The 24,328-nt window shown below is 39.4% G+C and overlaps 2 protein-coding genes across 2 annotated transcripts; both read right to left on the bottom strand.

Annotated features, from left to right (window-relative positions):
- Window positions 1–12,436: 12,436 nt before the first annotated feature.
- LOC118855473 (fibrinogen alpha chain-like) lies at window positions 12,437–13,523 on the bottom strand. The gene has a single exon (XM_036765572.1). The coding sequence runs from the start codon at window positions 13,503–13,505 to the stop codon at window positions 12,654–12,656; it is 852 nt and encodes a 283-aa protein (XP_036621467.1). The 5' UTR covers window positions 13,506–13,523; the 3' UTR covers window positions 12,437–12,653.
- Window positions 13,517–22,816, bottom strand: FGA (fibrinogen alpha chain). The gene is made up of 5 exons (XM_036765571.1): window positions 22,699–22,816; window positions 19,111–19,233; window positions 17,593–17,776; window positions 16,061–16,206; window positions 13,517–15,160 (listed from the first exon to the last, which is right to left on the bottom strand). The coding sequence occupies exons 1-5, from the start codon at window positions 22,750–22,752 to the stop codon at window positions 13,796–13,798; spliced, it is 1,872 nt and encodes a 623-aa protein (XP_036621466.1). The 5' UTR covers window positions 22,753–22,816; the 3' UTR covers window positions 13,517–13,795.
- Window positions 22,817–24,328: the final 1,512 nt, after the last annotated feature.

Genomic DNA, 24,328 nt, shown 5'->3' with positions numbered 1-24,328 from the left:
ATCATTTTCCTCTTACTACTCCCCTACCTCTTATCTCCACTCACTCATTACCCTAGGTGGTACCTCCGTTACTTAGAACCTGGATCTTAGCACTATTAGCCTCACTCTTCTAACCCCCAGCGCCACTGAAATGTATTTGTTCTACGTATCCTTGGAGCCAAAGTATGGAGCACAAAAGCAACTGAGCAACCACATGACCAAGAACACCACGGTCATTGAATTAGGCACTGATGACTACTCTAGATAATGCAGATTTACAAACCAAACACTAGCTGAACCCACAGTTTAGGACTCTATTGGTTACCCTTAAATCATCAATAGCTGCAGCTGGTGGACCCAACTATGCTAACTAGCACATAAAAGCAGCAGAAGCTGAAATAGAAGGGTTAGTAACACACACCCTTTAAAAGACAAGAAAACTGAGGGTAAGAGAGGTTAGTTTAACAATCATACATCGGTCAAAATAAAAGCTGATGTGATCTTAATCTGCCTTAAGCAAACCATCCGATCTTAATGTTTCAGACCATGTATAAAGAATTGTGTCCCACATTGGATAACACATTTTAGCAAGCACATTGACAAGCTGGAGAATATTAAGAGAAGAATAACCAGGATAGTAAAGGGGCCTCTTGATCATACTATGTAAGAACTACTTGAAAGAACTGGGAGCATCTTTACTAGTCTGGAAAAGACTTAAGGGGATTATGATAGCTATCTTCCAATATCAAAAGGGCTTTCTTCTTGGTCCCTGAGGGCAGAATTAGTAACAGGGACTGGAAGATGAAATAAGATTTAGGCTCTATCTAAGAAACACTTTCAACAATTAGAAATACACCAAAGTGAAGATGGGCTGTCTCAGGCGATATTTGGCATCCCAGATCATTGGAAGTCATTGGGTCTTCAGGAAAAGAATGGATTACCACTTGATGGGCATGTTGTAGAAGACATTGGTTTCAGGTATGGATTGAGCTAGAAAGTCTCCAGGGTCCCTTCTAATTCATGCATTCTATGATTTTGTGATTTGCCCAAGTTCACAAAGCTAATGAGTTTTAGACCTGGAATTTGAATCTAGCTCTCCTGTCTCTAAGTCTGATGCTTTATCTACTGTGCCAAACTGTTACTCTTTACCTATGATATTGTAGAAGCCATTAAGATTTCTAGATTGATCCCTCTCAATGGGTTCTCCAGCCCTTACTCCTAGCTGAGTTAGGACAACTGAATTCCATTCACCTCTTCCCTTTTTGGAAGAGGAATCAGTGCTCCCTGTGTATAACCAGAACTTCCAGCTCAGTCTTACTTGAATCTCGAGATAAAAATACTCAAAAGCTTTTTAGCTTAATAAAGTGTTTTAAAAATCTTTATGCTACAAAAAGACATTGGAATAAAACCTTAGTAGAGGAATAATACACTAATGATAATGAAAATAATAATGGGTTCATTCTACTTTATAGGTTGGTGTAGGGTGCAAGTGAAATATGAATATATAAATTATATATATATAAAAATTATAAATATGAAATATTTTTATTCTTGGGGCCATACTAATATGGAAAATTTCTCTAGCATATTCTAAGACTGATTTGTAACTGTGCTCTAGGATTGTTTAACCAATTGTTGGTTAAATCACTATGCTAAATGAGTTCCTGAGTATGGTTCAAAAGTTAGCTTTGCCCTTTTCCGTAGATAGCCCTCCAACCTCAGATTCAACTGGTAAATGCATTGTGTTGGTCATGAGAATAATTGAATTCCCCTCACAAATTTATCAACAGTACTGGAATAATAATTTAAAACATGTGGGGTACTCATTAATGTCATCTTCATATGAGAAAGTCATTACTTTCTTAGAAAAAATAACCTGGTTATTTCCTCTGGTTCAGACATGGTGCCAGTACCACCAACATTGCAAGCTTAATCCACAGATGGGACAGTAAATTTCCAAGAAAAGAAAGCAGATCCTGTTCTACAGAAGCAGAGATCACTCTTAACCCTAGCCAAATGTTTCACAAAGGGATGATGTCCTTGGATATGAGGGACTGAGCAAATGAATTCAGATAACTCATGGGGTCAGAAAAACAACTCCCTGAGCCTGACTTCATGGCAGTCAATAAACTTCCTTATCTACCTATTTGAAGGACAACTGATATATGCAACAGCTTACTGGAGGTTTTATCATAAGAAGCATTTTGTGGGTGTTTCATTCGTTCCTTTTTCTTTGTAGCTACCTTTCTGAACCTCAGTAAGAGCTAGTCTTTGACAAAGATCTACAAAATGTGGAACAAAACTGCAGAGTATTTTTAAAGGCAGTTTTTCAAGGTTGCCTTATAATAGCTAACTCTTAAATAGTGAGCCCTTCAAAGTTAACACAATGCTTTGACTTATCTCATTTGAACCTCCCAACAACTCATATGAGGTGGAAACTCCTATTTATCCCCATTTTACGGATGAAGAGCTGGTGTGTGAGGATAGTTCATTTAATTGCTCAGCTAATAAGTGTCTCAGGCAGAATTCAAGCAGACCTTTCTACCTCCAAGATCAATATTCTGTTTGCTATCCCTCTTAACAATCATATATTTTATCTTAGCAAGAGTTGCTGTTTAATTTTCTTGCTCAAAAATTTCCAACAACCCTAATATCAAATTTCAATAATTTAGGAAATTTCCTCATAGGTTGATGTTCAAATGACTTGTAACTCATATTCTGCAAAGTAATTTGGGTGACATCCAAGAAAAACACTTCTGGAGCATCCCTGCTATGCCTTTATTGCTAAAAGACCTTGAATAAATTCTATTTCTGTTTGGCAAACACTGATAAATGAAACTTACCTGTTTTATAGGAACAAGATTTAGACCTATGAGGTTATGTTTTTGAAGTGTTTTATGGTCTGTGAATGTAAGAAAAGTCTCAACTGTACCAATGATAGAATGCTGGCAATGGGAAAGTTTAGCTAGAAATGGGATAGAGATTATCTAGATTTCTTACACGGCCCAGAGAGGTCAAATGGCTTTTCTAGAAACACACAGCACACAGCTGACATAAGATTAGAATCCAGGTCTTCTGACTGTCTTTTAACTATAGCATAACAGACTAGAGATGCAACCAAAAACTGCCATAGGAAATCCAATAATTCGACACTTGACATAAGACTTTCTAAATTGCAAAATACCCTCAAAAGAAGGGAGATATATTAAATATCTTGCTGAACATGGTAAGATATAATGTTTAGTAGGAATTTAGTCTGAAAACAAATCCAAGAAATGTTTATAACACTTCTAAATAAGGTCAGAGTTCCCAGGGCCTATGCAAAGGATCAAAATGGGACATGCAATATTGTGAAAGAATAACAAGAAAACCAGTTTGACTGCAATACAGAAGGTGCAAAGGGGGCAAAGGTATGGAAGGGGAATAAGCCAAGATAAGCCAAATTCAGGTTGTGAGGGCTTGAAATGTAAAGTAGAGGAGTTGGCATTTGATCTTTGAGGTGATATGAAGTCAGTGGAGTTTACTTATTGTGGCATCCTTGACAGAAACAGGATATTCAGAAGAGGGGTGGTTTTAGGGAAAACACTACTAACTTTTATTTTGTATATATTGAGCTTGAGACACCTGTGTGACCTCTATTTTAAAATATACAATAGGTAGTGATTTGGAACATGAACAAAAGAGAGACTAGAGAAAGAGAGAGACAGAGACAGAGAGAGAGAAATTAGAAGAAGGAGGAGGAAGAGAAGGAGGAGGAAGAGGAGGAGGAGGAAGAGGAGGAGGAGGAGGAGAAGAAGAAGGAGGAGGAGGAGGAGCAAGAGGAGGAAGAGGAGGAGGAAGAGGAGAAGGAGGAGAAGAAGGAAAAGAAGGAGAAGAAGGAAAGCAAGAAGATGGAAAGAGAGAAAAAGAAGGGAAAGAAAAAAGGAGAGAAGAGGAGAGAGAGGGAAAGTGAGGTGAGAAATGGAAAGACAGTTAAAGGGGAAAGAGAGAGAGAAGAGAGAGGAAGAGAAAAAGAGAAGTGAGATGATGGAAAGACAGAGAGATAAAGGGAAAAGAGAGAAAGAGAGGGGGAGGGAGGGAGATGGAGAGAAAGGAGAAGTGAGAAGATGGAAAAAGAGGAGAGGGAGAGAAGGAAAGAGAGGGCAAGAAAGGGAAAGTGAGAAGATAGAAAGACAGAGATATGAGAGAGAGAGACAGAGACAGAGAGAGAGAGAGAGACAAAGACAAAGAGACAGAGACAGAGACAGAGAGAAAGACAGAGAGAGAGAGACAGAGAGAGAGAGAGAGAGAGAGAGAGAGGGAGAGAGAGAGAGAGGGAGAGGGAGAGGAGAGCGGGTAGTTATCTGCATAGAGATGATAATTATTTCCATAGGAGCTGATGAGGTTACCAAGTGAGAGTGCAGAGAAAGAAGAAAAACCTCCCAGTCAAGAGCCTTGGGGTTCACCTATGGTGAGCAGGCATGGTGTGGATAATGATGCAACAAAGGAGGGGAGTGTGGAGTGGTAAGAGGTGTTTACTTATTAACTGCCTCAATCTGCTGTCCACCTAGCAGTGTATGATAGCCTGGACAGCCAAGGTTGTCTACCTAGGTGGTGCAGTGATTAGAGCGCTGAGCCTGGAAGACTTGAGTTCAAGTCTGGTCTCAGACACCTTCCATTTGCCTCCATTTCCTCATCTGTAAAATAGGGAAATAATAGTGCCTACCTCCTGTGGTTGTTGTGAGGATCAAATGGCATGACATTTTAAAGCACTTAGCACAGTGTCTAAGTGGTATATAAATGTTAGCTATTATTATTCATTCAATTTTCCTGTGTTGCTTACTAAGCTGAATTCTTTTTTTAATAGTACTTTATTTTTTCCAATTACATGTAAAGAGAATTCTTAACATTCTTTTCTTAAAATTTTGGTTTCCAAATTTTCTTGCTCCCTTCCCTCCCTCATCTCTAAGACATTAAACAATTTATATAGCTTATATATGAGCAATCATGTAAAACATATTTCCATATTAATCATGTTTTGAAAAAAGAAACAGAGAAAAAGAGAAAAATAGTTTGTTTTGATCTGCATTCAGACCCCATACTTCTTTCTCTGGATGTGAATAGCATCTTCCATCATGAGTCCTTTGGGATTGTCTTGAATCATTGTATGGCTGAGAAGAGCTAAGTCTTATCATAAGTGATTGTCGTGCAATGTCACTGATACTTTGTACAATGTTCTCCTGGTTCTGCTCGCTTCACTTTGCATCAGTTCATGTAAGTCCAGGTTTTTCTGAAAGCATCTTGATCATCATTTCTTATAGCATAATGGTATTCTATCACAACCATACACACCTTGGTCAACCATTCCTCAAATTATGAGCATCCCCTCAATTTCCAATTCATTGCCATCACAAAAGGAGCTGCTATAAATATTTTTGTACAAAGAGGTCCTTTTCATTTTTTAAACCTCTTTGGGATATAAACATAGCAGTGGTATTGCTGGGTCAAAGCTTTATAGCTCAATTTTATAGTTCTTTGGGCATAGTTTTAAATTGCTCTTCATAATGGTTGGATCAATTCACAACTCCACCAACAGAGATTAGTGTCCTAATTTTACCACATCCTCTCCAACATTTATCATTTTCATTTCTTGTCACATTAGCCAATCTGATAGGTATGAGGTGATATCTCAGAGTTTTAATTTGCATTTCTCTAACCTGCATTTTTATATGACTATAGATAACTTTGGTTACTTCATCTGAAAACTGGCTATTCATATCCTTTGACCACTTATCAATTGGGGAATGACTTGTATTCTTAGGAATTTGATTCAGTTCCCTGTATAGTTGAAAGATGAGGCCTTTATCAGACATTTGCTATAAAATTGTTTCCAAACGTTCTATTTTCCTTCTGACCTTGGCTGCATTGCTTTTGTTTGTGGGAAAACTTTTTAATTTAATATAATCAAAATTGTCCATTTTATATTTCACTATATTCTCTATCTCTTGTTTGGTCATAAACTATTCTCTTCTTCATAGATCTGACAGATAAATTATTTCTTGCTCTCCTAATTTGCTAATGGTACCACCCTTTATGTCTAAATCATGCATCTGTTTTGACCTTATCTTGGCATACAATGTAAGATGTTGAACTATACCTAGTTTCTGCCATACTGTTTTCCAGTTTTCCCAGCAGTTTTTGTTGAATAATGAGTTCTTATCCCAGCAGTTGGTGTCTTTGGGTTGATATAACACTAAGTTACTACATTTACTACTGCATCTTATGTAAATAATCTATTCCACTGATGTGTTACTTTTTTTCTCGGTACCAGATAGTTTTGATGATTACCACTTTAAAACAGAGTTTGAGATCTGGTATGGCTAGGTTACCTTTCTTCACATTTTTTTCATTAATTCCCTTGAAATTCTTGACTTGTTTTTCCAGATAAATTTTGTTATTATTTTTTTCTAGCTCTATAAAAGCAGTTTGGTAGTTTGTTTGATATGGCAATGATTAAATAATTTAGGTAGAATTATCATTTTATTATATTGGCTCAGCCTATCTATAAGTAACTTATATTTTTCCAATTGTTTACATGTGACTTTGTGTGAAAAGTATTTTGTAATTGTATTCATATAGTTCCTGGGTTTGTCTTGGCAGGTAGACTCCTAAGTATTTTATATTGTCTATAGTTACTTTAAATGGAGTTTCTCTTTCTATTTCTTATTGCTGGGCTGTGTTGGTAATGTATAGAAATGCTGATAATTTATGTGGGTTTATTTAATGTCCTGCAACTTTGCTAAAGTTGTTAATTATTTCAAGTAGTTTATTAGTTGATTCTCTAGGATTTCCTAAGTATACCCTCATATCATCTGTAGAGTGATAGTTTTGTTTCCTCATTGCCTATTCTAATTTCTTCAATTTCTCTTTCTTCTCCAATTGCTATAGATAACATTTCTATTACTATACTGAAAAATAGTGGGGCTAATGGGCATCCTGGCTTTACCCTTGATCTTATTGGGAAGGCTTCTACCTTATCCTCCTTATAAGTAATGCTTGTTGATGGTTTTAGATAGATACTACTTATCATTTTAAGGAAAGCTCTATCTATTCCTTTGCTCTCTGGTGTTTTTAATAGGAATGATTATTGTATATTGTCAAAAGCCTTTGCTGCATCTATTGAAATAATCATGTGATTTCACTTGGTCTTTTTATTGATGTGGTCAATTATGGTGATAATCTTCCTAATAGTGAACCAGCCCTGCCTGATATAAAAACCATCATATCATAGTGTATGATCCTTGTAATATATTGCTGTAATATCTTTACTAGTATTTTATATATTTAAAATTCTGCAGCAATATTCATTAAGGAAATTGGTCTTTAGTTTTCTTTCTCTGCTTTAGCTCTTCCTGGTTTAGGAATCAGTATTATATTTGTATCATAAAAGGAATTTGGTAGGACTCTACCTATTTTTTCCAGGTAGTTCACATAATTAGTTGTTTATATAATTAATTATTCTTTAGGTTTTTGGTAGAATTCACTTGTGAACCCATCTGACCCTGGGAATGTTTTCTTAGGGAGTTCATTGATGGCTTGTTCAATTCATTTTTCTAAGATGGGATTGTTTGAGTTTTCTATTTCCTCTTCTATTAGTCTGGGCAAGTTATATTTTTGTAAATGTTCATCAATTTCACTTAGATTGTCAGACCTATCAGTATATAATTGGGCAAAATATCTCCTAATAATCGCTTTAATTTCCTCTTCATTAGTGGTGAATTCACTGTTTTCATTTTGGATACTAGTAATTTGGTTTTTCTTCTCTTTTTTTAAAGCAAATTAGCCAATTGGCTTTTTCATAAAACCAGCAAATAGTTTTCCTTATTAGCTCAATAGTTTTCTTTCAATTTTATTAATCTCACCTTTGGTTTTCAGAATTTCCAATGTGGTGCTTCATTGGGGATTTTTAATTTGTTCTTTTTCTAGATTTTTTAATCATATACCCAATTCATCGATCTGTTCTTTCTCTGTTTTATTGATTTAAGAGTTTAGAGATATAAATGTTGAACTCCTTTGAGTGATTATCTACCTCAAAGAGGTGATAATTCTATGTCTCTAAAACACTTGTCCATTTTCTTTTTCATGTCTCAAAAAAGCTCCCTAGAATAAAAGCTTATTAATTTTCTTACAAATTTTTATTCTTAGAAATGATTAGTGTTGGGTAAAGATCTCTGCTAGTTGCTAGAAATAAGATGTCATTTATGCGGGGGAAAATGAGGCTTTTAATTGTGGGGGAAAAATACCAATCCACCTCCTCCTCCCACCCCTTAAAAAAAATCCCATGAATAAAAAGAAAATTGCTAAAATGTTCATACCTTTTGACCAACAGATTCCACTCTAAGTATTTATTTTAAAGAAATGGATGGCCAAAAGAAAAGCTCCACATAAACCAAACTATTTACAGCATGATTTTTGTAGTAGCAAAGAGCTGGAAACAAAGTAGATATCTATCAATTTCTGAATGAAATGTTATTGTGTTGTAAGAAATGATGAATACGAAAAACATAGAGAAGCATGGGAACACATATTGGCTGATGCAAACTGAAGTAGACAGAACTAGGAAAACTATACACAAAATGACTATAGCAGTGTAAACATTCCAACTAAATACTCTGAAATTCTAATGACAAAACAAAGAAGAGATATAAAGAGGCATCTCCCTCCTTTCTATGTGGAGGGTGTGGACTAAGAGTGTAGGATATCACAGGGAATAAGCAACATTTTTAATATTACTTTATGTTATTTTACATGTTGTTTTTCATCTTTTTTCTTCCTTGTTCCTTGGGATGTAGAAGAGATGGCTTTACTTGAGAATGATCACACTAACAGCTTGCTTTGAGGTTTGCAGAGTTCTTTACATATATTATCTCATTGAATCCTCACAGTAACCCTACGAGGCAGGTAACATTATTATCTATATTTTACAGATGCAGAAACTGAGGCAGATGTAAGTTAAGTGAATTGTCCAGCATCACATAGATAGCAATTGTCTGTGGTTGGATATATGCTCGGGTCTTTCTGACTCCAGGTAGGTCCTTTTATTCATTGCTAGTTGTCTTGTAATGAAAGTGATGAAATCCAAAACATATCAACAAAGCAATAAAACTTTCTGATTTAGATGGCCCAGTGGATAGAGCACTGGGCTTGGAATCAGGAAGATTCATCTTCATGAGTTTAAATCCAGCCCCAGACACTTACTAGCTGTGTGACCTCTAGACAAGACACTTAAGCCTATTTGCCTCAGTTTCCTCATGCTGGAGAAGGCAATGACAAACTATTCCAGTATCTTTGCCAAGAAAACCCTAAAATGGGGTCACAAAGCGTCGGGCATGACTGAAACAACTGAACAACAAAAAATATTTTAAAATGTTTAAATCCTTTTGAACATTTTTTCTGGGTTAGAAAAGAATTAGAATTTTATGACTAAGGGAGTTATTAGATATAGGAATGCATTGTGGAGAAAGCTGTGCAAGATACTTCCATGGAATACTGACAAAATACATTCCCATCTTGCAATAATGATTCAGGAATGAGCCTGCCTGAAGACAGAGTGGTAAGTGAGATGATCTCTTGAAGTTTTTGCGTTGTCTATGAAGCCTTCTTTGATACCCCTCCACCATGAACTGAGCTCTGCACCCCACCTCAAAATGAGTTCTCACTCCTCAAATACCTGGCAGCACTTTGCCGGGACCTCTCTTTTCTGTCTAGGTGGCTGACTTTTGTTGTAGTTATCTGTGTCTTTGACTTTCTGCCTTCCTACTACCCCATAAGAGTACAGGCTCCTTTGGGGAGGACCTGTGTCATATCTATCTTTAAATTTCTTGTGTCTAACAGAGGCCCTGGCACACAGTAGGTACTTAATGCTTGTCAGAAATAAAGGTAGAATTACTCTATCTTTCTCCACTTCTATGATCTACCTACTAAACCATGGCATGTTTCCTTGGATATGAATCTTTCCAGTTTAGTCAATGAAACTCCTACTTGACAATGACTATGCTAGGGCATGGTATTTGTGGCCTTAAGCAAGATTTTTAAATGTTCCTTCCACGAATCCTCTTTCCCTCTTTCTGTGTTTGAGAATTGCACCCTCTCTTAGTTATTATGCAGTGAAACCTTTACACTTCCACAGTGACCCATTGCCAGCATCATATGAAGAAGGGAACACTGCAGGAGTGGAAACCAGAGACCATACATAAGTGGTGCCTCATGAGAAAGGGGATGAGAGACTTTCTCCAATATCCTGGGGGAAGCAGAGAAGAGTATAAGTGGTGCCTCATGAGAAAGGGGATGAGAGACTTTCTCCAATATCCTGGGGGAAGCAGAGAAGAGTATACTTCCTCAGCCTATTGCCTCCCTCCCCTTCTGATCTCTCCCCAGGGACTTCCTATTCTCCAACACAACTACTCCTTACCCTCTATCTCCCTGCCCTGTTCTCAACTGTTCTCAACTATTGCCCAGATCTACTACATCCAACCAGGGTCATCTGTCCTCTGAGCTGTCACCAGACAACACACACATCTTTTTCTGGGTTCCAATGAGACCATATTATACCAGGGCAAACTCTTCCCTGTATACACACACACACACACACACACACACACATTACCATCACCATCACCACAATTGAATTTACTGGAGGCCCTAGGACTCCTGTTTCAGCTCTGCCAGGGATATCCCCATAGCACAGGACGTCAGGAGACAAAGACCTGCCCTGAGATGCACTTCTCTCAAATCAGATCTAGATGGTAAGAAGGAGGCTGCTGTTTTCTATGTGGTGATGAGAAAGCATGTTTTTTAGAGGGATGCAGGGGAACTGGATGAGGCTGGGAGGAACAGGTTGGAGAAGGCCACCCAGCCTTTGGGCCTGGTTCCTTCTCCTTTCATGTCTTCGTAGTAGTTAATGAGGGTATTCCAGGGTGTCTGTGTTGGTTTGGGATTGTGACTCATCTGCATCAGAGCCCTTACACAATATGCATCAGAATTTGGGAAATAGTTGCTGATAAAAACTGTGGTCATTTGGAACCTAGAGCTACCTCTTTAAATTATGCTAGCTGAACTCACTCCTGACTCTCTATTCTTATAAAACATGTGTAATTTGACTTACCACTGAATACATACTCGTATGCCCTGGAGAGCAAGATTTTCTGGCATTAAAATGGTTGAATTTATTTTAAATGTCAAATTAAAAAGATGGCATAATGGAGAAAGAGCTTGCCCTAGAGATAGGAAGACCTAGATTTAAGTCCTGCCTCTGAAACATCCTGGATTCGTGGCCATGATCAAATTTCTTAATCTTAAAGTGTTCTGGGAAGCTTTCTAATTCTGCTAGAGAATGTGCTGACCTGTATTGGTAGAGGAAGTTCCCTGTATAATGTCATTGCTCGGTCACTTCAGTTGTGTCTGACTCTTCATGACCCCATATGGGGTTTTCTTGACAAAGACACTGGAGTGGTTTGCTATTTCCTTCTCCAGCTTATTTTACAGATGAGGAAATGCAAGCCAACAGTTAAGTGACTTGCCCAGGGTCATATAGCTAGTAAGCATCTGAGGCATCATTTGAACTCACGAAGATGAGTCTTCCTGACTCTAGTCCCAGCACTCTTACCCACTGAGCCCGTAGCTGCTGTCCCCATATTATAGCAAGCATCTATATAGTTCTTCAAGGTTTGCAAAGTGCTTTACATATGTTTTATTATTGAATTCTCATGACAACCCTGGGAGGTTGCTTATCTAGGGCCACACAGCTAGTGTGTGTCTGCAGTAGAATCAGATTCAAGTCTTCTAAACTCCATATCCAACATTCTACTCACTGTGCCTATCTGTCCATCAGTGAAATAAGAGGTCCAGTCTCTATCCCTAATATTTAAAAATGTCTCCTAATATACATTCAGCCCTGCTCTCTTTTCCCCTAACAGCTGCCTGCTTTGCTTACTTCTAGTCCCAGATATGGGGAGGAAGAGAGAGGTTGACCAAACAAAAGAGCTCTTGTACCATAGATCAAAGTAATGGATAGTTCTGGGCCTTAAAGCCAGGAAAACCTGAGACCTGACACTTACTGGCTTTGTTATCCTGGGGAAATCACTTAAAAGGCCTTAGCCTAAAAAGGCCAGGGTCCCCCATTGCTCTGGAAGCCACAGCCTCACTTGGCCTCATTTTCTTCATCTGTAAAATGTGGATAATAATAGCACCTACTTCCCAGGGCTGTTGTAAAGATAAAATGTGTAAAGCACTTTGTAAATCTTAAAATGCTATGTAACTGCTAGCTATCATCATCATCATCACCATCATCATTCTCTCTAACTTTTTCTGTAAGAGATGACTAACATTATGTCTTGGGCGGGAGTGAAGGGCAGGGGAGGGAATTGCTTTGTAGCTTTTAGGATCAAATTTAAAAAAAAAGAAAAAGAAATTCTGAAAGTTATTGTAGAGATGAAAAAATCATAGAACTTTATTTTTAGAAGTACAAATATATCTCGGTTGCATTTAGCTACAGTACAAAGGGAAATCAAATAGCACCTGGGGTTTGTTGAGACTCGTAAAGACCTATACCCCCTAACTCCTCCTTCCTTCTGCCTTCTTTTACAACTCTACAACACAAACCAACAAAACAGTCTTTTTTTTTCCTCCTATTCTGGTCACTGGGTCTCTAGAGGCCTGATTTTCATGCGAACCGTCCTGAGGGAATAGTCAGAACCTCTGAAGGGGATCCAGACCACTCCATTCTCAATCTCATAAGGACTGTTGTCTCTTGGGTCATAAGACCCCCCAGGGTAGTAAATACCATTTAGATTGGCCCCCTGACAGTTGTTGTACCACCAGCCACCTCCATACATTTCAGCACAGTTCTCCTCCCACTGATCGTTGTCTTGATCGAAGGTACTGAATTTCATGTTGGCATGAGATGTGTACTCAGTCCCTTCTTCCACAGAACCTTCAATCAGGGCATCCCCAGCAGTTCCCTCATAGGAGGAAATCCGTAGGACATACCCTTCTGCTTCAGAGCCGACATGGACATTATACTCAGCATATACTTCATTCCCATCCCAGTCTTCTAGTTCTACCCGGAGGACAGATTCCCTCTGAGTGAGCAAGTGGAGATATTCATTACCTAGCCAGAATTCTCCTTCTCCTTTGGCATTGACCTTGCCGAAACCTCTCTTGTAGTCTTGCCATGTCCGGTTAAAATTCAATGATCCATCACTTCTCTGCTGGATCAAAAGCCATCCTCCCAAACTGGTCTCTTGGTCACAGTAAACAGAAACAAACTTACTGGATCCTGCTGGCTTGATACTGAAAAGACCACTTGGGGCACCTGAAGGGTGTATTTTCAGGACATCATCACAGTCTAAAAAGAAAATTTGAGCTGGTTGGCAGAAGTTATGCTCAGTCAAGTCTCTAAAGTCAGGCCCAGGCCCAGATAGAATTAAAACAGATCCCGGCTTCCCAGGATATACATTGGGTAAGAACCTACACCGAAAAAAGGACATTTCACATAGGGTTTTCCTCAGAAGAAAACCAGAGCTTTATTTGAGTATCATGGTAAGTGGTATAGGATCAGCAGTGATATTTAAAAATCACTTATTATTACAGTTTCGTAGCTTTCTTCACCTATTATCCTACATGTTCTAAATGTCAACTGAGACATATGCAACAGACTAATCAGTGAAATGGGAGCAGGGTATGGGAAGGGGCACTCACCACTCTGCATTCTGAATGCTAGATGTATCTAACTGGCTAGCATTGGAAGTATTTGAGAGGGCTAGCTTAAAATGGGGTTTCAGAAGAATTTGTGGGTACCTCGGGTACTGCGGGTTCTTTTGCTACTATGGGCTTGGGCGAATGTGCTTTCCTCTCTGTGGGTCTTCACATCAGCTTCGTCCGCCATTTTCAAGCTCTTGCTTCCTTTGTAAGTCTTGCTACTGGATACTACTGTTCTGTGACTACCAGAGTCAAATAACCTTGAGTCCTCAGTGTCTCCATCATCTAGATGTGATCCTGAGACCTTACTGACAGATGTCTCTGAATAGCTTGAATCCCCTCGGCTGCTCGTACTGTGGTGGCTGCTCCCAGTTGATCCAGTGCTGAAGAATTCAGCATCTTCAGGATGTAAACGAAGGAATTCATCTAGGCTACCTCGGCTAGGGAAAGAAAATGAGCTGCTGTCAGGATGTTCAAAATTAAAATCTGGTATATCACCGCAATCAGCACCATCCTCTGAGTTGACCACTTCTTTGGTCACTTCCTTTCTGCCATCAGAATGCGCAATGGTCTTGGTGACAGTTTTGGAACATGCACGGCGTGTGGTGGTGGTGCTACCAGATGTAGCCTTCTCTTTACTCACTACAAACTCTTTATCTCCTCCAGAAATAAGTTTGCCGGTCTGGAAACCTCCACCTCTAGTTGAGCTCTCACCCACTGATGATGACTCTTCATATCTACTCCAATCATGATCACCCCAATCTGGGTTTGCAGGCCTAGAGCTCCCATGCCCTGAGCTGTCAGTCCCGAAGCCCCCAGATCCATAGCTCCCACGCCCTGAGCTGTCAGGCCTGACGCTCCCAGGTCCATAGCTCCCATGCCCTGAGCTGTCAGGCCTGACGCTCCCAGGTCCATAGCTCCCATGCCCTGAGCTGTCAGGTCCAAAGTTCCCAGGTCTGTAGCTCCCATGCCCTGAGCTGTCAGGCCTGAAGTTCTCAGATCCAGACGTCTCTCTGTGCCATGATCCAGTGCTTCCAGTATTCTGGGTTCCAGAAATTCCACTCCCAGGACTTTCCGGTCTATAGTTTCCAGGTCTGGTGCTTCCAGGCTCTGAGCCTGTTCCAGAAGGTGAGGAACCTGCTGGGGAATTCCTATCTCTACCTGGTATCTCCAACACCATTTCCATCTGTTTCATTTCCATTAATGCTTTCCACTCCGGTGAAGCTTCCTGAAGCTGGCTTTTGAATCTCTCGGGAATCAGATCTTTTGCAATCTGTGTTTTCAAGTTGGGCAAGTACTGGACCTCTCTGGTAGGGTATAAGTTGATGGCTGCCACCTGCTCAAGTTGTTTCTGTTCCTCTTCATAGGTCTTTATGTTGAGTTCACGTGCTAAAGACCTACTGCACGACCCTTTGCAGGATCGGATCTTGATATCAATGTCCACCTAGAGAGAAGGAGAAAGGAAAGAATAAAGATAGAAGGTGACAGTCATGAGCTATGATGGCTGAGGCCCTGATTATTTACTAGTTTTCACGTGATGCTGTTCGATTCCTTGACTCATGGACATGTCAGCCAATACTCTCCATTTTCCATCTAATGGAAGATCTTAGAAGAGTTAAGATTTTCTAGTAGTATGACATAATGAAAATATCTTAACATTTCCATCTAGTAAAGAATTCTTAATAGAAGAGTTAGAGTTTTCTGGCAATATGAGATAATAAAAAAAATTCAACACATGGAGACAGAAGCATTGGGTTCAAATTTTACCTCTGTCACTGTCTGTGTGACCTTGGGCAAGTCATTAACCCACCTTAGCCTCAGCTGCTTCATTTATAAAGTGAGGGGGTTAGATTAGATCATTTCCAGGGTCCTTTGAGCTCAAAATCTTGTGATCTTGTGGTTTAGTGGAAAGTATGGCATTTAGAGTCAAAAGACCTGGATACAAATCCTGGTTCTCTGTCACTTACTACCCATGTGACCTAGAGGAAGTTATTTAACTTCTCTGGCTCTGTTTCCTCATTTGTAAAATGAGGCAGTAGGGATTAGAAGGTTTCTAGATTCTTTTCCAAATAAAAAAATCTTATGACTTCATGACCCATTGAGGAACTAGAACTTTTCAGTGACCCCCTTAAGGCTAGCCAGGAAGGTAATATGAATTAGGGTCTATTTTAACTATTCTGACTAGAGACTGAGGTTCTATCTAAGTCCATAGGAAACAAAAATCAAGCAACATCTCATAAAAGTTAACTGTCTGGAAAGATTTCAGAGACTAGGAGATGATTGTTTCTCATTCTTCCATACCTGGTATTTGGAAACAGGGGAACCAGGCTCATGAGCCACCTACCTCGAGTCGCTTCATATCCACTAGCTGATTGCGGATATTGTTCTGCAGAGAAACGATATTTTGCACTTGTTCAGTCACTTTGCGCTTCAAGGTTTCAATTCTTTTCCTCAGATTTTCTGACACTTGGCTTAATGCATCATCCCTATCTGAAATAGGAGACATGAGCCATATAGCAACTGTCAAGTGGCTTGATTAGAACAGCCAAAGTCAAAAGGACTACATTCCACATTTTAAAAAAAAAGCACGTAGATATTTAATTGAAATCTGCCCTGTATACTTAACTTGTAGAACTGTACCATTTAGTCATACGACTTTTGGAATGTATCATGGCTTAAATTCCACTGGAATTCTCCTGTTTCTGATCATGATGTGGACATAACCCAAGGCACTCAATGGCTGCTTGGGAGAGCTCTAGACCTGCCAGGTTCTATTTACAGAGGTAGAAAGTATAGGCCAGATGATACATTGTTTGTTATCTGAAGACAAGCCTTGCTAAGTTTGGAGAGGAACTTCTACCATGTTGGCCATTGGGCACAATAGCTTTCAAAGACCATACATTAAAGCCTTTCTTCTCTACACAACTCAAAGCTACAACTGAGTGACCTGCTTGCATTATGTAAGTGTGTTCCCAGTCCAATGAAATTACTAGTCTTGCCAGAAAAAAAAATCACAGTTTCCATATGTATTTTAAATGATAATTACAAAAAAACCAGAGGCAACATGGTATAGTGGATAGGGGGAATATCCTGAGAATCAGAATGACCCAGATTTAAATTCTACCTAGCCATAAGAAACTCAGTGGTGCAGTGGATGGAGCACTGGACCTACAGTCAAGAAGACTTGAGTTCAAATACAGCCTGAGACACCTCCTAGCTCTGTGACTCTGAGCGAGTCACTTAACCTTTGTCTGCCTTAGTTTCCACAGTCATAAAGTGGGGAGAAGAGCACTCCCAAGATTGTTGTGAAGAGCAAATGAGATAATTTTTGTGAAGTATTTAGCTTCTTGCCTAGCATATAATAGGTACTTAATAAATGCTTATTCCTTCCTCTAATGTATATTATTTGTGTGATACTGGGTATATTATTTTAGTTTTTGGTATCTCCTGGAAATTCTCGCTAGGCTAGTGATTAGATGTTGACCAATCAATCATTAGGAGTTTCCTTATTGGTAGTTCCTGACATCAACGAAATCACAAATTTGATTAAAAAATAGATATGAGATTTTTTTTTAGTACAATCCAGTGGGAAGATCATATATATAAACTGTAATCCTCACTCTAACATGTGACTTGCAATGTCACCCATAAGTAAATCACAACTATGGATGTGCCTCAGTTTCTCTGTGGGATAAAGACAGCAGCAGCAAATCCTACCTTACATCATAGGAATAGTGTTGGGGGAGTGGGTACATGAGATTGTATCTGTCAATGCACCAATTTTTTTAAAAGAATAAATGGAATGTAGAAATCCAAGATAATATCTCCTGCATGGAAAGTATTAGTTGCTACCAAATCTAAGTATCAAATACTCACTGTAGTCGCTGGCTGTGTCCCCTCTTATTATCTCCATGATGTTCCTGGTCACTGAGTTAGAATCTTTATTGTTTCTCTGATAATCAGTCAACAAATTTTTGATCTTGGTGATTCTATTATCGAAATCTTCATTGGTCTCGTCGATCAGACCCTTCATCCTGCAGCCAGAAGGGCACTTATATGTCTAAAAAGGGGCAGGGGGAACAGAATTGTTTTTAAGGAATTATTTGGTGTTAAAGAAAGAAGCATGTTGAGGATGACTAAGATGAAAATTTCCCAAATGACAATCAGTGGAGTTAGAAAGAAAATCCTCATTTCTTTTTTATTGTTATAAATTACCTTTTCAGGAGCCATACCACCCATTGCTTCTCTCCCCCCACCCATCTGGTATTTTCTTGATTTAGAAATGGTTCACAGCATTGGTTTGTGCACTTGGAAACATTGGAAGGGGACATACACAATTATAAGACAAAATCCAGGGTCCCCTCAACTTTAAGGCCAAAGATAACATCTAGGTTCTGCCTAGATATCATTGAGTTCAGTTCTTAACTTCACTTTGTGTCATGGACTCTTTCTGCAGTCTAGTGACATCTATGGACCCCTTCTCAGAATAACTGTTTTTAAATGCATAAAGTAAAATACACAAGATGACAAATGAAATCAATTATGTTGAAATATAATTATTAAAACATTTTTAAACAAGTTTACAGACTCAAGGTTAAGAATTTCTAATCTTGGGTAGATGAGTGAGTAGAGCACTGGCCCTGGAGCCAGGAGGACCTGAGTTCAAATCTGGCCTCAGGCACTTGACACATGTACTAGCTATGTGACCTTGGGCAAGTCACTTAACCCCAACCGCCCTGCTAAAAACAAACAAAAAAAAGAATTTCTAATCTAAAGACCATTTAGGTCATTTCTAGGTAACACCTAGAATTTAGATATCCAGTATTTGCTACAATACTGCAGCTCATGTTTAGTTGAAACCAAAATGCCTTTGGCTAGTAGTTCCCAGGAGTAGATAAGTAGATATTCTTACAGTGAGAGGTTGTCTTACTATGCTCAGGGCTTGTCTCCTTTCCATTTGGCTCTTCCTAACCAGGAACCACTCACTAATTAGTGGATTGTAACAAAAGTTTGCTGATATGCACTCAAAACTTTGGCTTAGTAAAGTTTAGGTGCAGGTATTAGACTGCTTTTCCCTTCTCCCTTGTTTTGCCCTTTCATTGAAGTCCCTCATGTTGCCTCTGTTGCCTCATTATGGTTCAAGGGTGACTGTGGCCTCTTTATCACTAGGCTAGCAGAGTGCAAGTTAGGTAAGGTTCTATAAAGCTGGAAGGTGCCAGGTATGGTCTGCTGATGAAGTTTGGCCATTCAAGAACTAGCCTAAAATTGGGTAGGATCATCACTGGGTTGGCCGTAGGTTGAGGAATTTTTTGGCCACAGCCAACCATATGCCAAGTGGTAGAGGGGGTTGCAATCTCCTTTAGCAATTAATTATTGAAAGAAGGGCTGCCTTACCCAATCTTCATCGGAACAGAAGGGCCAGTCAGATTCTTTGCAGGCGGATGCGGCATGTTCCACAATTCTGGGGCCCCGAACGCCTCCTCCTTCAGCTAGGAAGCTTCCTTCATCTTTGGTTGCCTGTAGAAAATCAAAAGGCAAAGGAAAGCAACATTAGAGTGGATTTGCAAACAAGAGATATAGATAGTAGATATAATCTGGAAACAGCTCCAAACCATTTTCTGAGGCCAGGGAGCTGGCTGGTGCAGTGCATAAAGTGCTGCATCTGGAAGTAGGAAGATGTGAGTTCAAATCATGCCCCAGAAGCTTACCGGCTGCGTGATCCTGAGCAAGTAATAGAACCTCTGTCTGCCCCACTTTCCTCATCTCTAAAGTAGAGATAATAGGAACAGAACTACCAAGACTGTTGGAAGAATAAAATAATATTTCTAAAGTGTTTTGCAAACCTCAAAGCACAAAATAAATCCTAGTTATTGTTATAACAGCAAAATGCTTGGGATGGTGACAAATTGAGCTGGACCTTCCCATGTGCATTAATAATTAGGGATAGGGTGTGACCTTGGTGGCATGCTGCTTGCAGAACATGGGTTTTTAATCGATGGGGAGAATGGTGTTGCCACCCTTTGTGACTATGTGAGGATGGAATTGGTGCCAAAGCTTTGAAGAGGAGAGACAGTCTTCATTCCTACTTTGAGACAACTTGAATGGTTCCATACTGTCCCGTGGACTGATTTGAGACACATAAAGATGACATTGGAAGGCAGAAGGGAAAGCCTGCATCTCAACACATTTTCCAACTTAGCTGGGAGTTGGGTTACAGAAGTATCCTAGTGATAGTCTGGTGAGTGGCTCAAGCCCTTCCAAACCTTCTGCCAAAGTCACCATCCAGTTCAGAAATAAAACCCAGGTACCAGCAGCCTCATTAACCTATAGTCCCACAAGTTCTTAGACAGCAGGACCCATCCTTCACTTCAGACAGATCAGCCTCTTTGCTTTCCTCCAACACCATGCTTATTCTTACTTCAAAGTATTTGTTCACCCCACCCCTGTGACCCACTCCACTTCCAGTTGGAACATCCCTTCCTCCTGACTTATACGAATCCTATCCATCCTTCAAATCCCACTTCTTCCAGAAAGTCTCCTCTAATGACCAGACCACATTAATGAAGGCATTTATAAAGAGCTATAAAGTTTACAAATCACTTTATACACATTATCTCATTTGAACCTCACTACAACTTTGTGAGGTAAATACTAAAAGTATTACTATCTTGATTTTACAGATGAGGTACATATGACCTCAGAGAGGTCAAATGACTTACTCATAGTCACAAGGCCACTAAGCTTTAGAGATGAATTTATAGCTTGGTCCATATATGGTCCATGCCAGAGACATAGATGTGATTATCATGACATTCAGATTCCAAAATCATCTTTCTACATTTCTGTTCATTTGAGCTTTTCTGTTATGGAATGGTGAAAGCTGGATAAAAAGCTAGCCAGTCCATGGGACTTTATTTTGGGTGACTCAATTCTAAACGCAAATCCACAAATACCATTTGTGATCCTAGATTCAAAACATGATAGGAAAAATTCTCACATGGTGATTTTCCGTTTTGAAAAGTCACAGCTAAGTGTGGGGCTTCACCATTTCTATTTTAAGACTCAATTTTTGAAGACTTTGCTGGGAATGTTTTAATATGCCCAGGAGAAAGACTGATTCCTATAACTGGTGGCAACTCCCTAGAGCTTTTTAAGGGATGAAAGCCGTGATGAATTTATTTTTGTCTGTTGTATACAATAGTAACAGAGAAGCGCTAAAATCCACTCATCAAATTGAAGTTATCCAAAGACAACAAAGCCAAATCTTGATTATCTGTAGTAATGAGGCACCTAGCAAGCAAGCAAGGATAATTGAAATCCATACATTATCCAAAGCCTCATTCTATTTATAACTTTTTTTAAAAAAGTTTTTAAATGCCTTAAAAAAATACCATGCTTTCATTTCCCATTCCCAAAATACCATCACTTCATGGAACCCTCCCTCCTTGGGGGAAAATTGGAAAATAGAGAGAGAGAGAGAGAGAGATTCACAATACTAGTGTATAACTGACAGCATATCCAATATTCAGTTCCCACTGATAAAAGTCTCATTTTAGCTAATAATTTCAACTTGATCCACCATTGCATCTACTATAGCCAGCTACTGAGTAGCAAAACCTGACTCAATTAAGTGCATCTGATCTCCCTGTTCTTTCTCCAGAGCTGATGTTTCCAACCACTTAAAGAGAAGCAGTGAATTTGTCTACCACAGAGAGACACTAGAAACCAGACTTCGGATAAACGAGGAATTGCCTCATCAATAAACACTTAATATCTTTTTTTTTTTAAAAAAAGAGAAACTTAAAAAAGAGAGAGAGAGACTTTGGAAACATTGCCACATGAAGCTTTTCTTCATTTAGACGATTTCCTGGAGAAAAAGGTTAACAATTTTCGGAAAGTGTAGTCAGTTCACAAGACAATCAATACTTCTGAAACACCATTATCTATCTTACCAACTCCCCATGCTCCTGACTAAATAATAATTTACATTTATCTGGCACTTTAAGGTTTGCAAACCTCAGTCCTCACTACAAGCCAGTAGCATTAGCATTATAATCTTCATTTTTATGAATGAGGAATAGCACTCTGTGGTGGATAGAGAGTCAGGAAGAACTGATTCAAGTCCTTTGTGACCCCAGGTATTCACCTTTTGGTGCTCTAGGCAAGTCTCTAAGGCTATAAATTATCAAGAACATATAGACCTAATTTGATAATGGAAGCTGATTCTCAAGGGAGTCACCCGGGGATATGGCAGACCCAGTCTCCCCCTCTTTTACAAATGATGAAATTGAGACTCAGAGAAATTAAATAAACTTGTCCCATGTCATGTAACTAGAAAGTTTTTATCAGGTCTTAAACCTAGGCCTCTCATGATGCTAAGTCATTCTCAAAGAGGCTATACCATCTTTCTACAATACATGTATTTTTACAGATTACTCATTTCCCTTAAAAGGGGCAATGAAAAATTTCTACAAAAAAATATTATAAAAACAACATTTCTTGTCAAAGTAACAAAAAGTAGGAGGTTAAACATTAAAACCTGAGAAAGCCAATATTCTCACCTGTAATTACTGAACCTAAGCATTATGGTGTTACTCATGGCAGAGATTTCCTGGCTTTTCTAATATCCTTGCAAGACTTGGTCGCTCTGGACCAGACTAGAATGTCAAAGCCTTCCCTCCACTCCCCCTCCCACTTCTATTCATCTCTTGTGAACCATTACAGTCCTTCCTCCAGTCCTTTGTCCAGGAACATGCCAGGCTTATGCAGGGAACTGTGTTCTGGCAGTTCCAAGTGCCTCCAGCCATGAAACACCAAGTTTCTAACTGGCCAGAAGCAGGAAAACTTATGAAGCTGATAAATAGTAATGATTTCAGGTTTGCAGGCCAGTCTCATAATAACTGCAGGTCCCTGATGGAGTCTTTGTGGGCTAAGCCAAAAGAGGATAGAAATAAAGGAGAAAATAAATCAAAAGAACCATACCCAAGCAGTGCCCACTACACACAGGACCAGGCAGAAGATCCTCCCTGGGAGCATCTTCTCAGGGGTGGGAATGAATAGCAAAGAACTTCTGTTGGAAGGATGGCTTACACTGCTTTCTTCTTCCCATTTAAGTGCCCCCAGGAGTTTAAGTTAATGATTAACTTTGTCATGTTTACAGGGTCAAGAGACAACCTGCATCCCCTTCTCCTCCTGTCAGTTTGGTGCCCCAGAAACAGTTGCTTAACTTTTCCAAGCTTGTTTGCTTCCGATAAGTTGTTGCAATGGTGACATTCACTTCCTAGGCCAGCACTGGGAGTGGGTGAGGTGGGTTGGGCTGAGCTGGGAAGTGCACACATTCCTGGAACAGAATTGAATGCCACCCAGAAGTTGATTTTGTAAAACAAATGGGAAAAGGGGAGAAAATGCCCACGCTTTTTCGTTTGGAGGATTAGAACTGGAACTACTAGTGTCTCTACTACACAACTGAGTCAATGGATGTTTAACAATTCCCCCACATATTTGGTTAGCATAAACCCCAACCTCGAGACCCAAATTATCCAGCTGAGTGAGCAGCATTTCAAGAATCCTGCAAATCTTCGCCAAATCTGTGCTTTGATATTAGCTTTGTGAACTAAGCCACAACATTATTGGTGACCAAAGAAGAGGACTCATAGGACAGGAAAATGGCACTCTCTTTGGAGCCAGATCTGGTGTTGGCCACTTACTGGATGTACAAATTTTGTTAAATTTCTTTACATCTCTGAGTCTCAGTTTACTCATCTGTAAATACAATAATACTTGCACTACCTACCTCATTGGGGTTATTATGAGAATCAAATGAGATGACAGCTATAAAGCATGATAAAATAGTATAAAATAATAAAAAGTATAATAAAAATGTTTGTTATTATGATGACTTCAATACTCCAGAAAATTCATAGTCTCATGGAAATGGATTTCTCTTTCATTAGTGCAGATTCTAATCTATTCATATTTTTTTTACCTTATGTGAATCTTGTCCATGCTACAGAGAACTAGGTGGTGCAGTGGATAGAGTGCTAGACCCAGGGATGAGAAGGCCTGAGTTCAAATTTGGCCTCAGACACTTCCTAGCTGTGTGACTCTGGGCAAGTCATTTAACCTCTGTCTATTTCTGTTTTCTCAATTTCAGAATGAAGATAAGAAGAGCCCATGTGTCCTAGGGTTGTTGTGAGGATCAAACGAGATAATATTTGTAAAATGCTTACCACCATGACTGGCACATAGTAGGTACTTGAGGAATATTTGTTCTCTTCCCCGGGCATGATCATGCTTGTTCACTAACTGCCTCAGTTCTGACCTGCATGCTCTCCTCTATTCCCATCTACTGTTCTCTGCCCTGCTTTGCCAAGGGCTCTGCTCCTCTTAAGCCTGTCCAACTGCCCTGAGGAAGGCTGCCTGGGCTTTGTAGATGACTCTAGATACTTCATTCTCCCACCTCACTGAAGGGACGAAGAGTGAGCCTTTGAGCACAAGTCAGATGCCAGAGGGCATCAATAACATGTCAGGGCCAGAAGTTACCCTTTCTCATATTTCTCAACACAAGGACTGTGGCCAGTCGGGCATGAGAAACGAGGATCTGTGCATCTTC

Source organism: Trichosurus vulpecula, chromosome 6 (assembly GCF_011100635.1).
Source record: "Trichosurus vulpecula isolate mTriVul1 chromosome 6, mTriVul1.pri, whole genome shotgun sequence".
NCBI classification, from domain to species: domain Eukaryota; kingdom Metazoa; phylum Chordata; class Mammalia; order Diprotodontia; family Phalangeridae; genus Trichosurus; species Trichosurus vulpecula.
The sequence above is the reverse complement of the archived record's forward strand: the minus strand, read 5'-3'. Positions and strand labels throughout refer to the sequence as shown.

What these genes read in the sequence shown, in the direction of transcription:
- FGA (XM_036765571.1), bottom strand. Translation starts at nt 22,752, where the DNA reads ATGCTCCCAGGGAGGATCTTCTGCCTGGTCCTGTGTGTAGTGGGCACT. An exon ending in GTGTAGTGGGCACTGCTTGG is followed by an intron (nt 19,234 to 22,698) that starts GTATGGTTCTTT and finishes GATTTTCTACAG; the next exon opens with GCAACCAAAGATGAAGGAAG. An exon ending in TGGATATGAAGCGACTCGAG is followed by an intron (nt 15,161 to 16,060) that starts GTAGGTGGCTCA and finishes CCTTCTCTCTAG; the next exon opens with GTGGACATTGATATCAAGAT.
- LOC118855473 (XM_036765572.1), bottom strand. Translation starts at nt 13,505, where the DNA reads ATGTCCTTTTTTCGGTGTAGGTTCTTACCCAATGTATATCCTGGGAAG.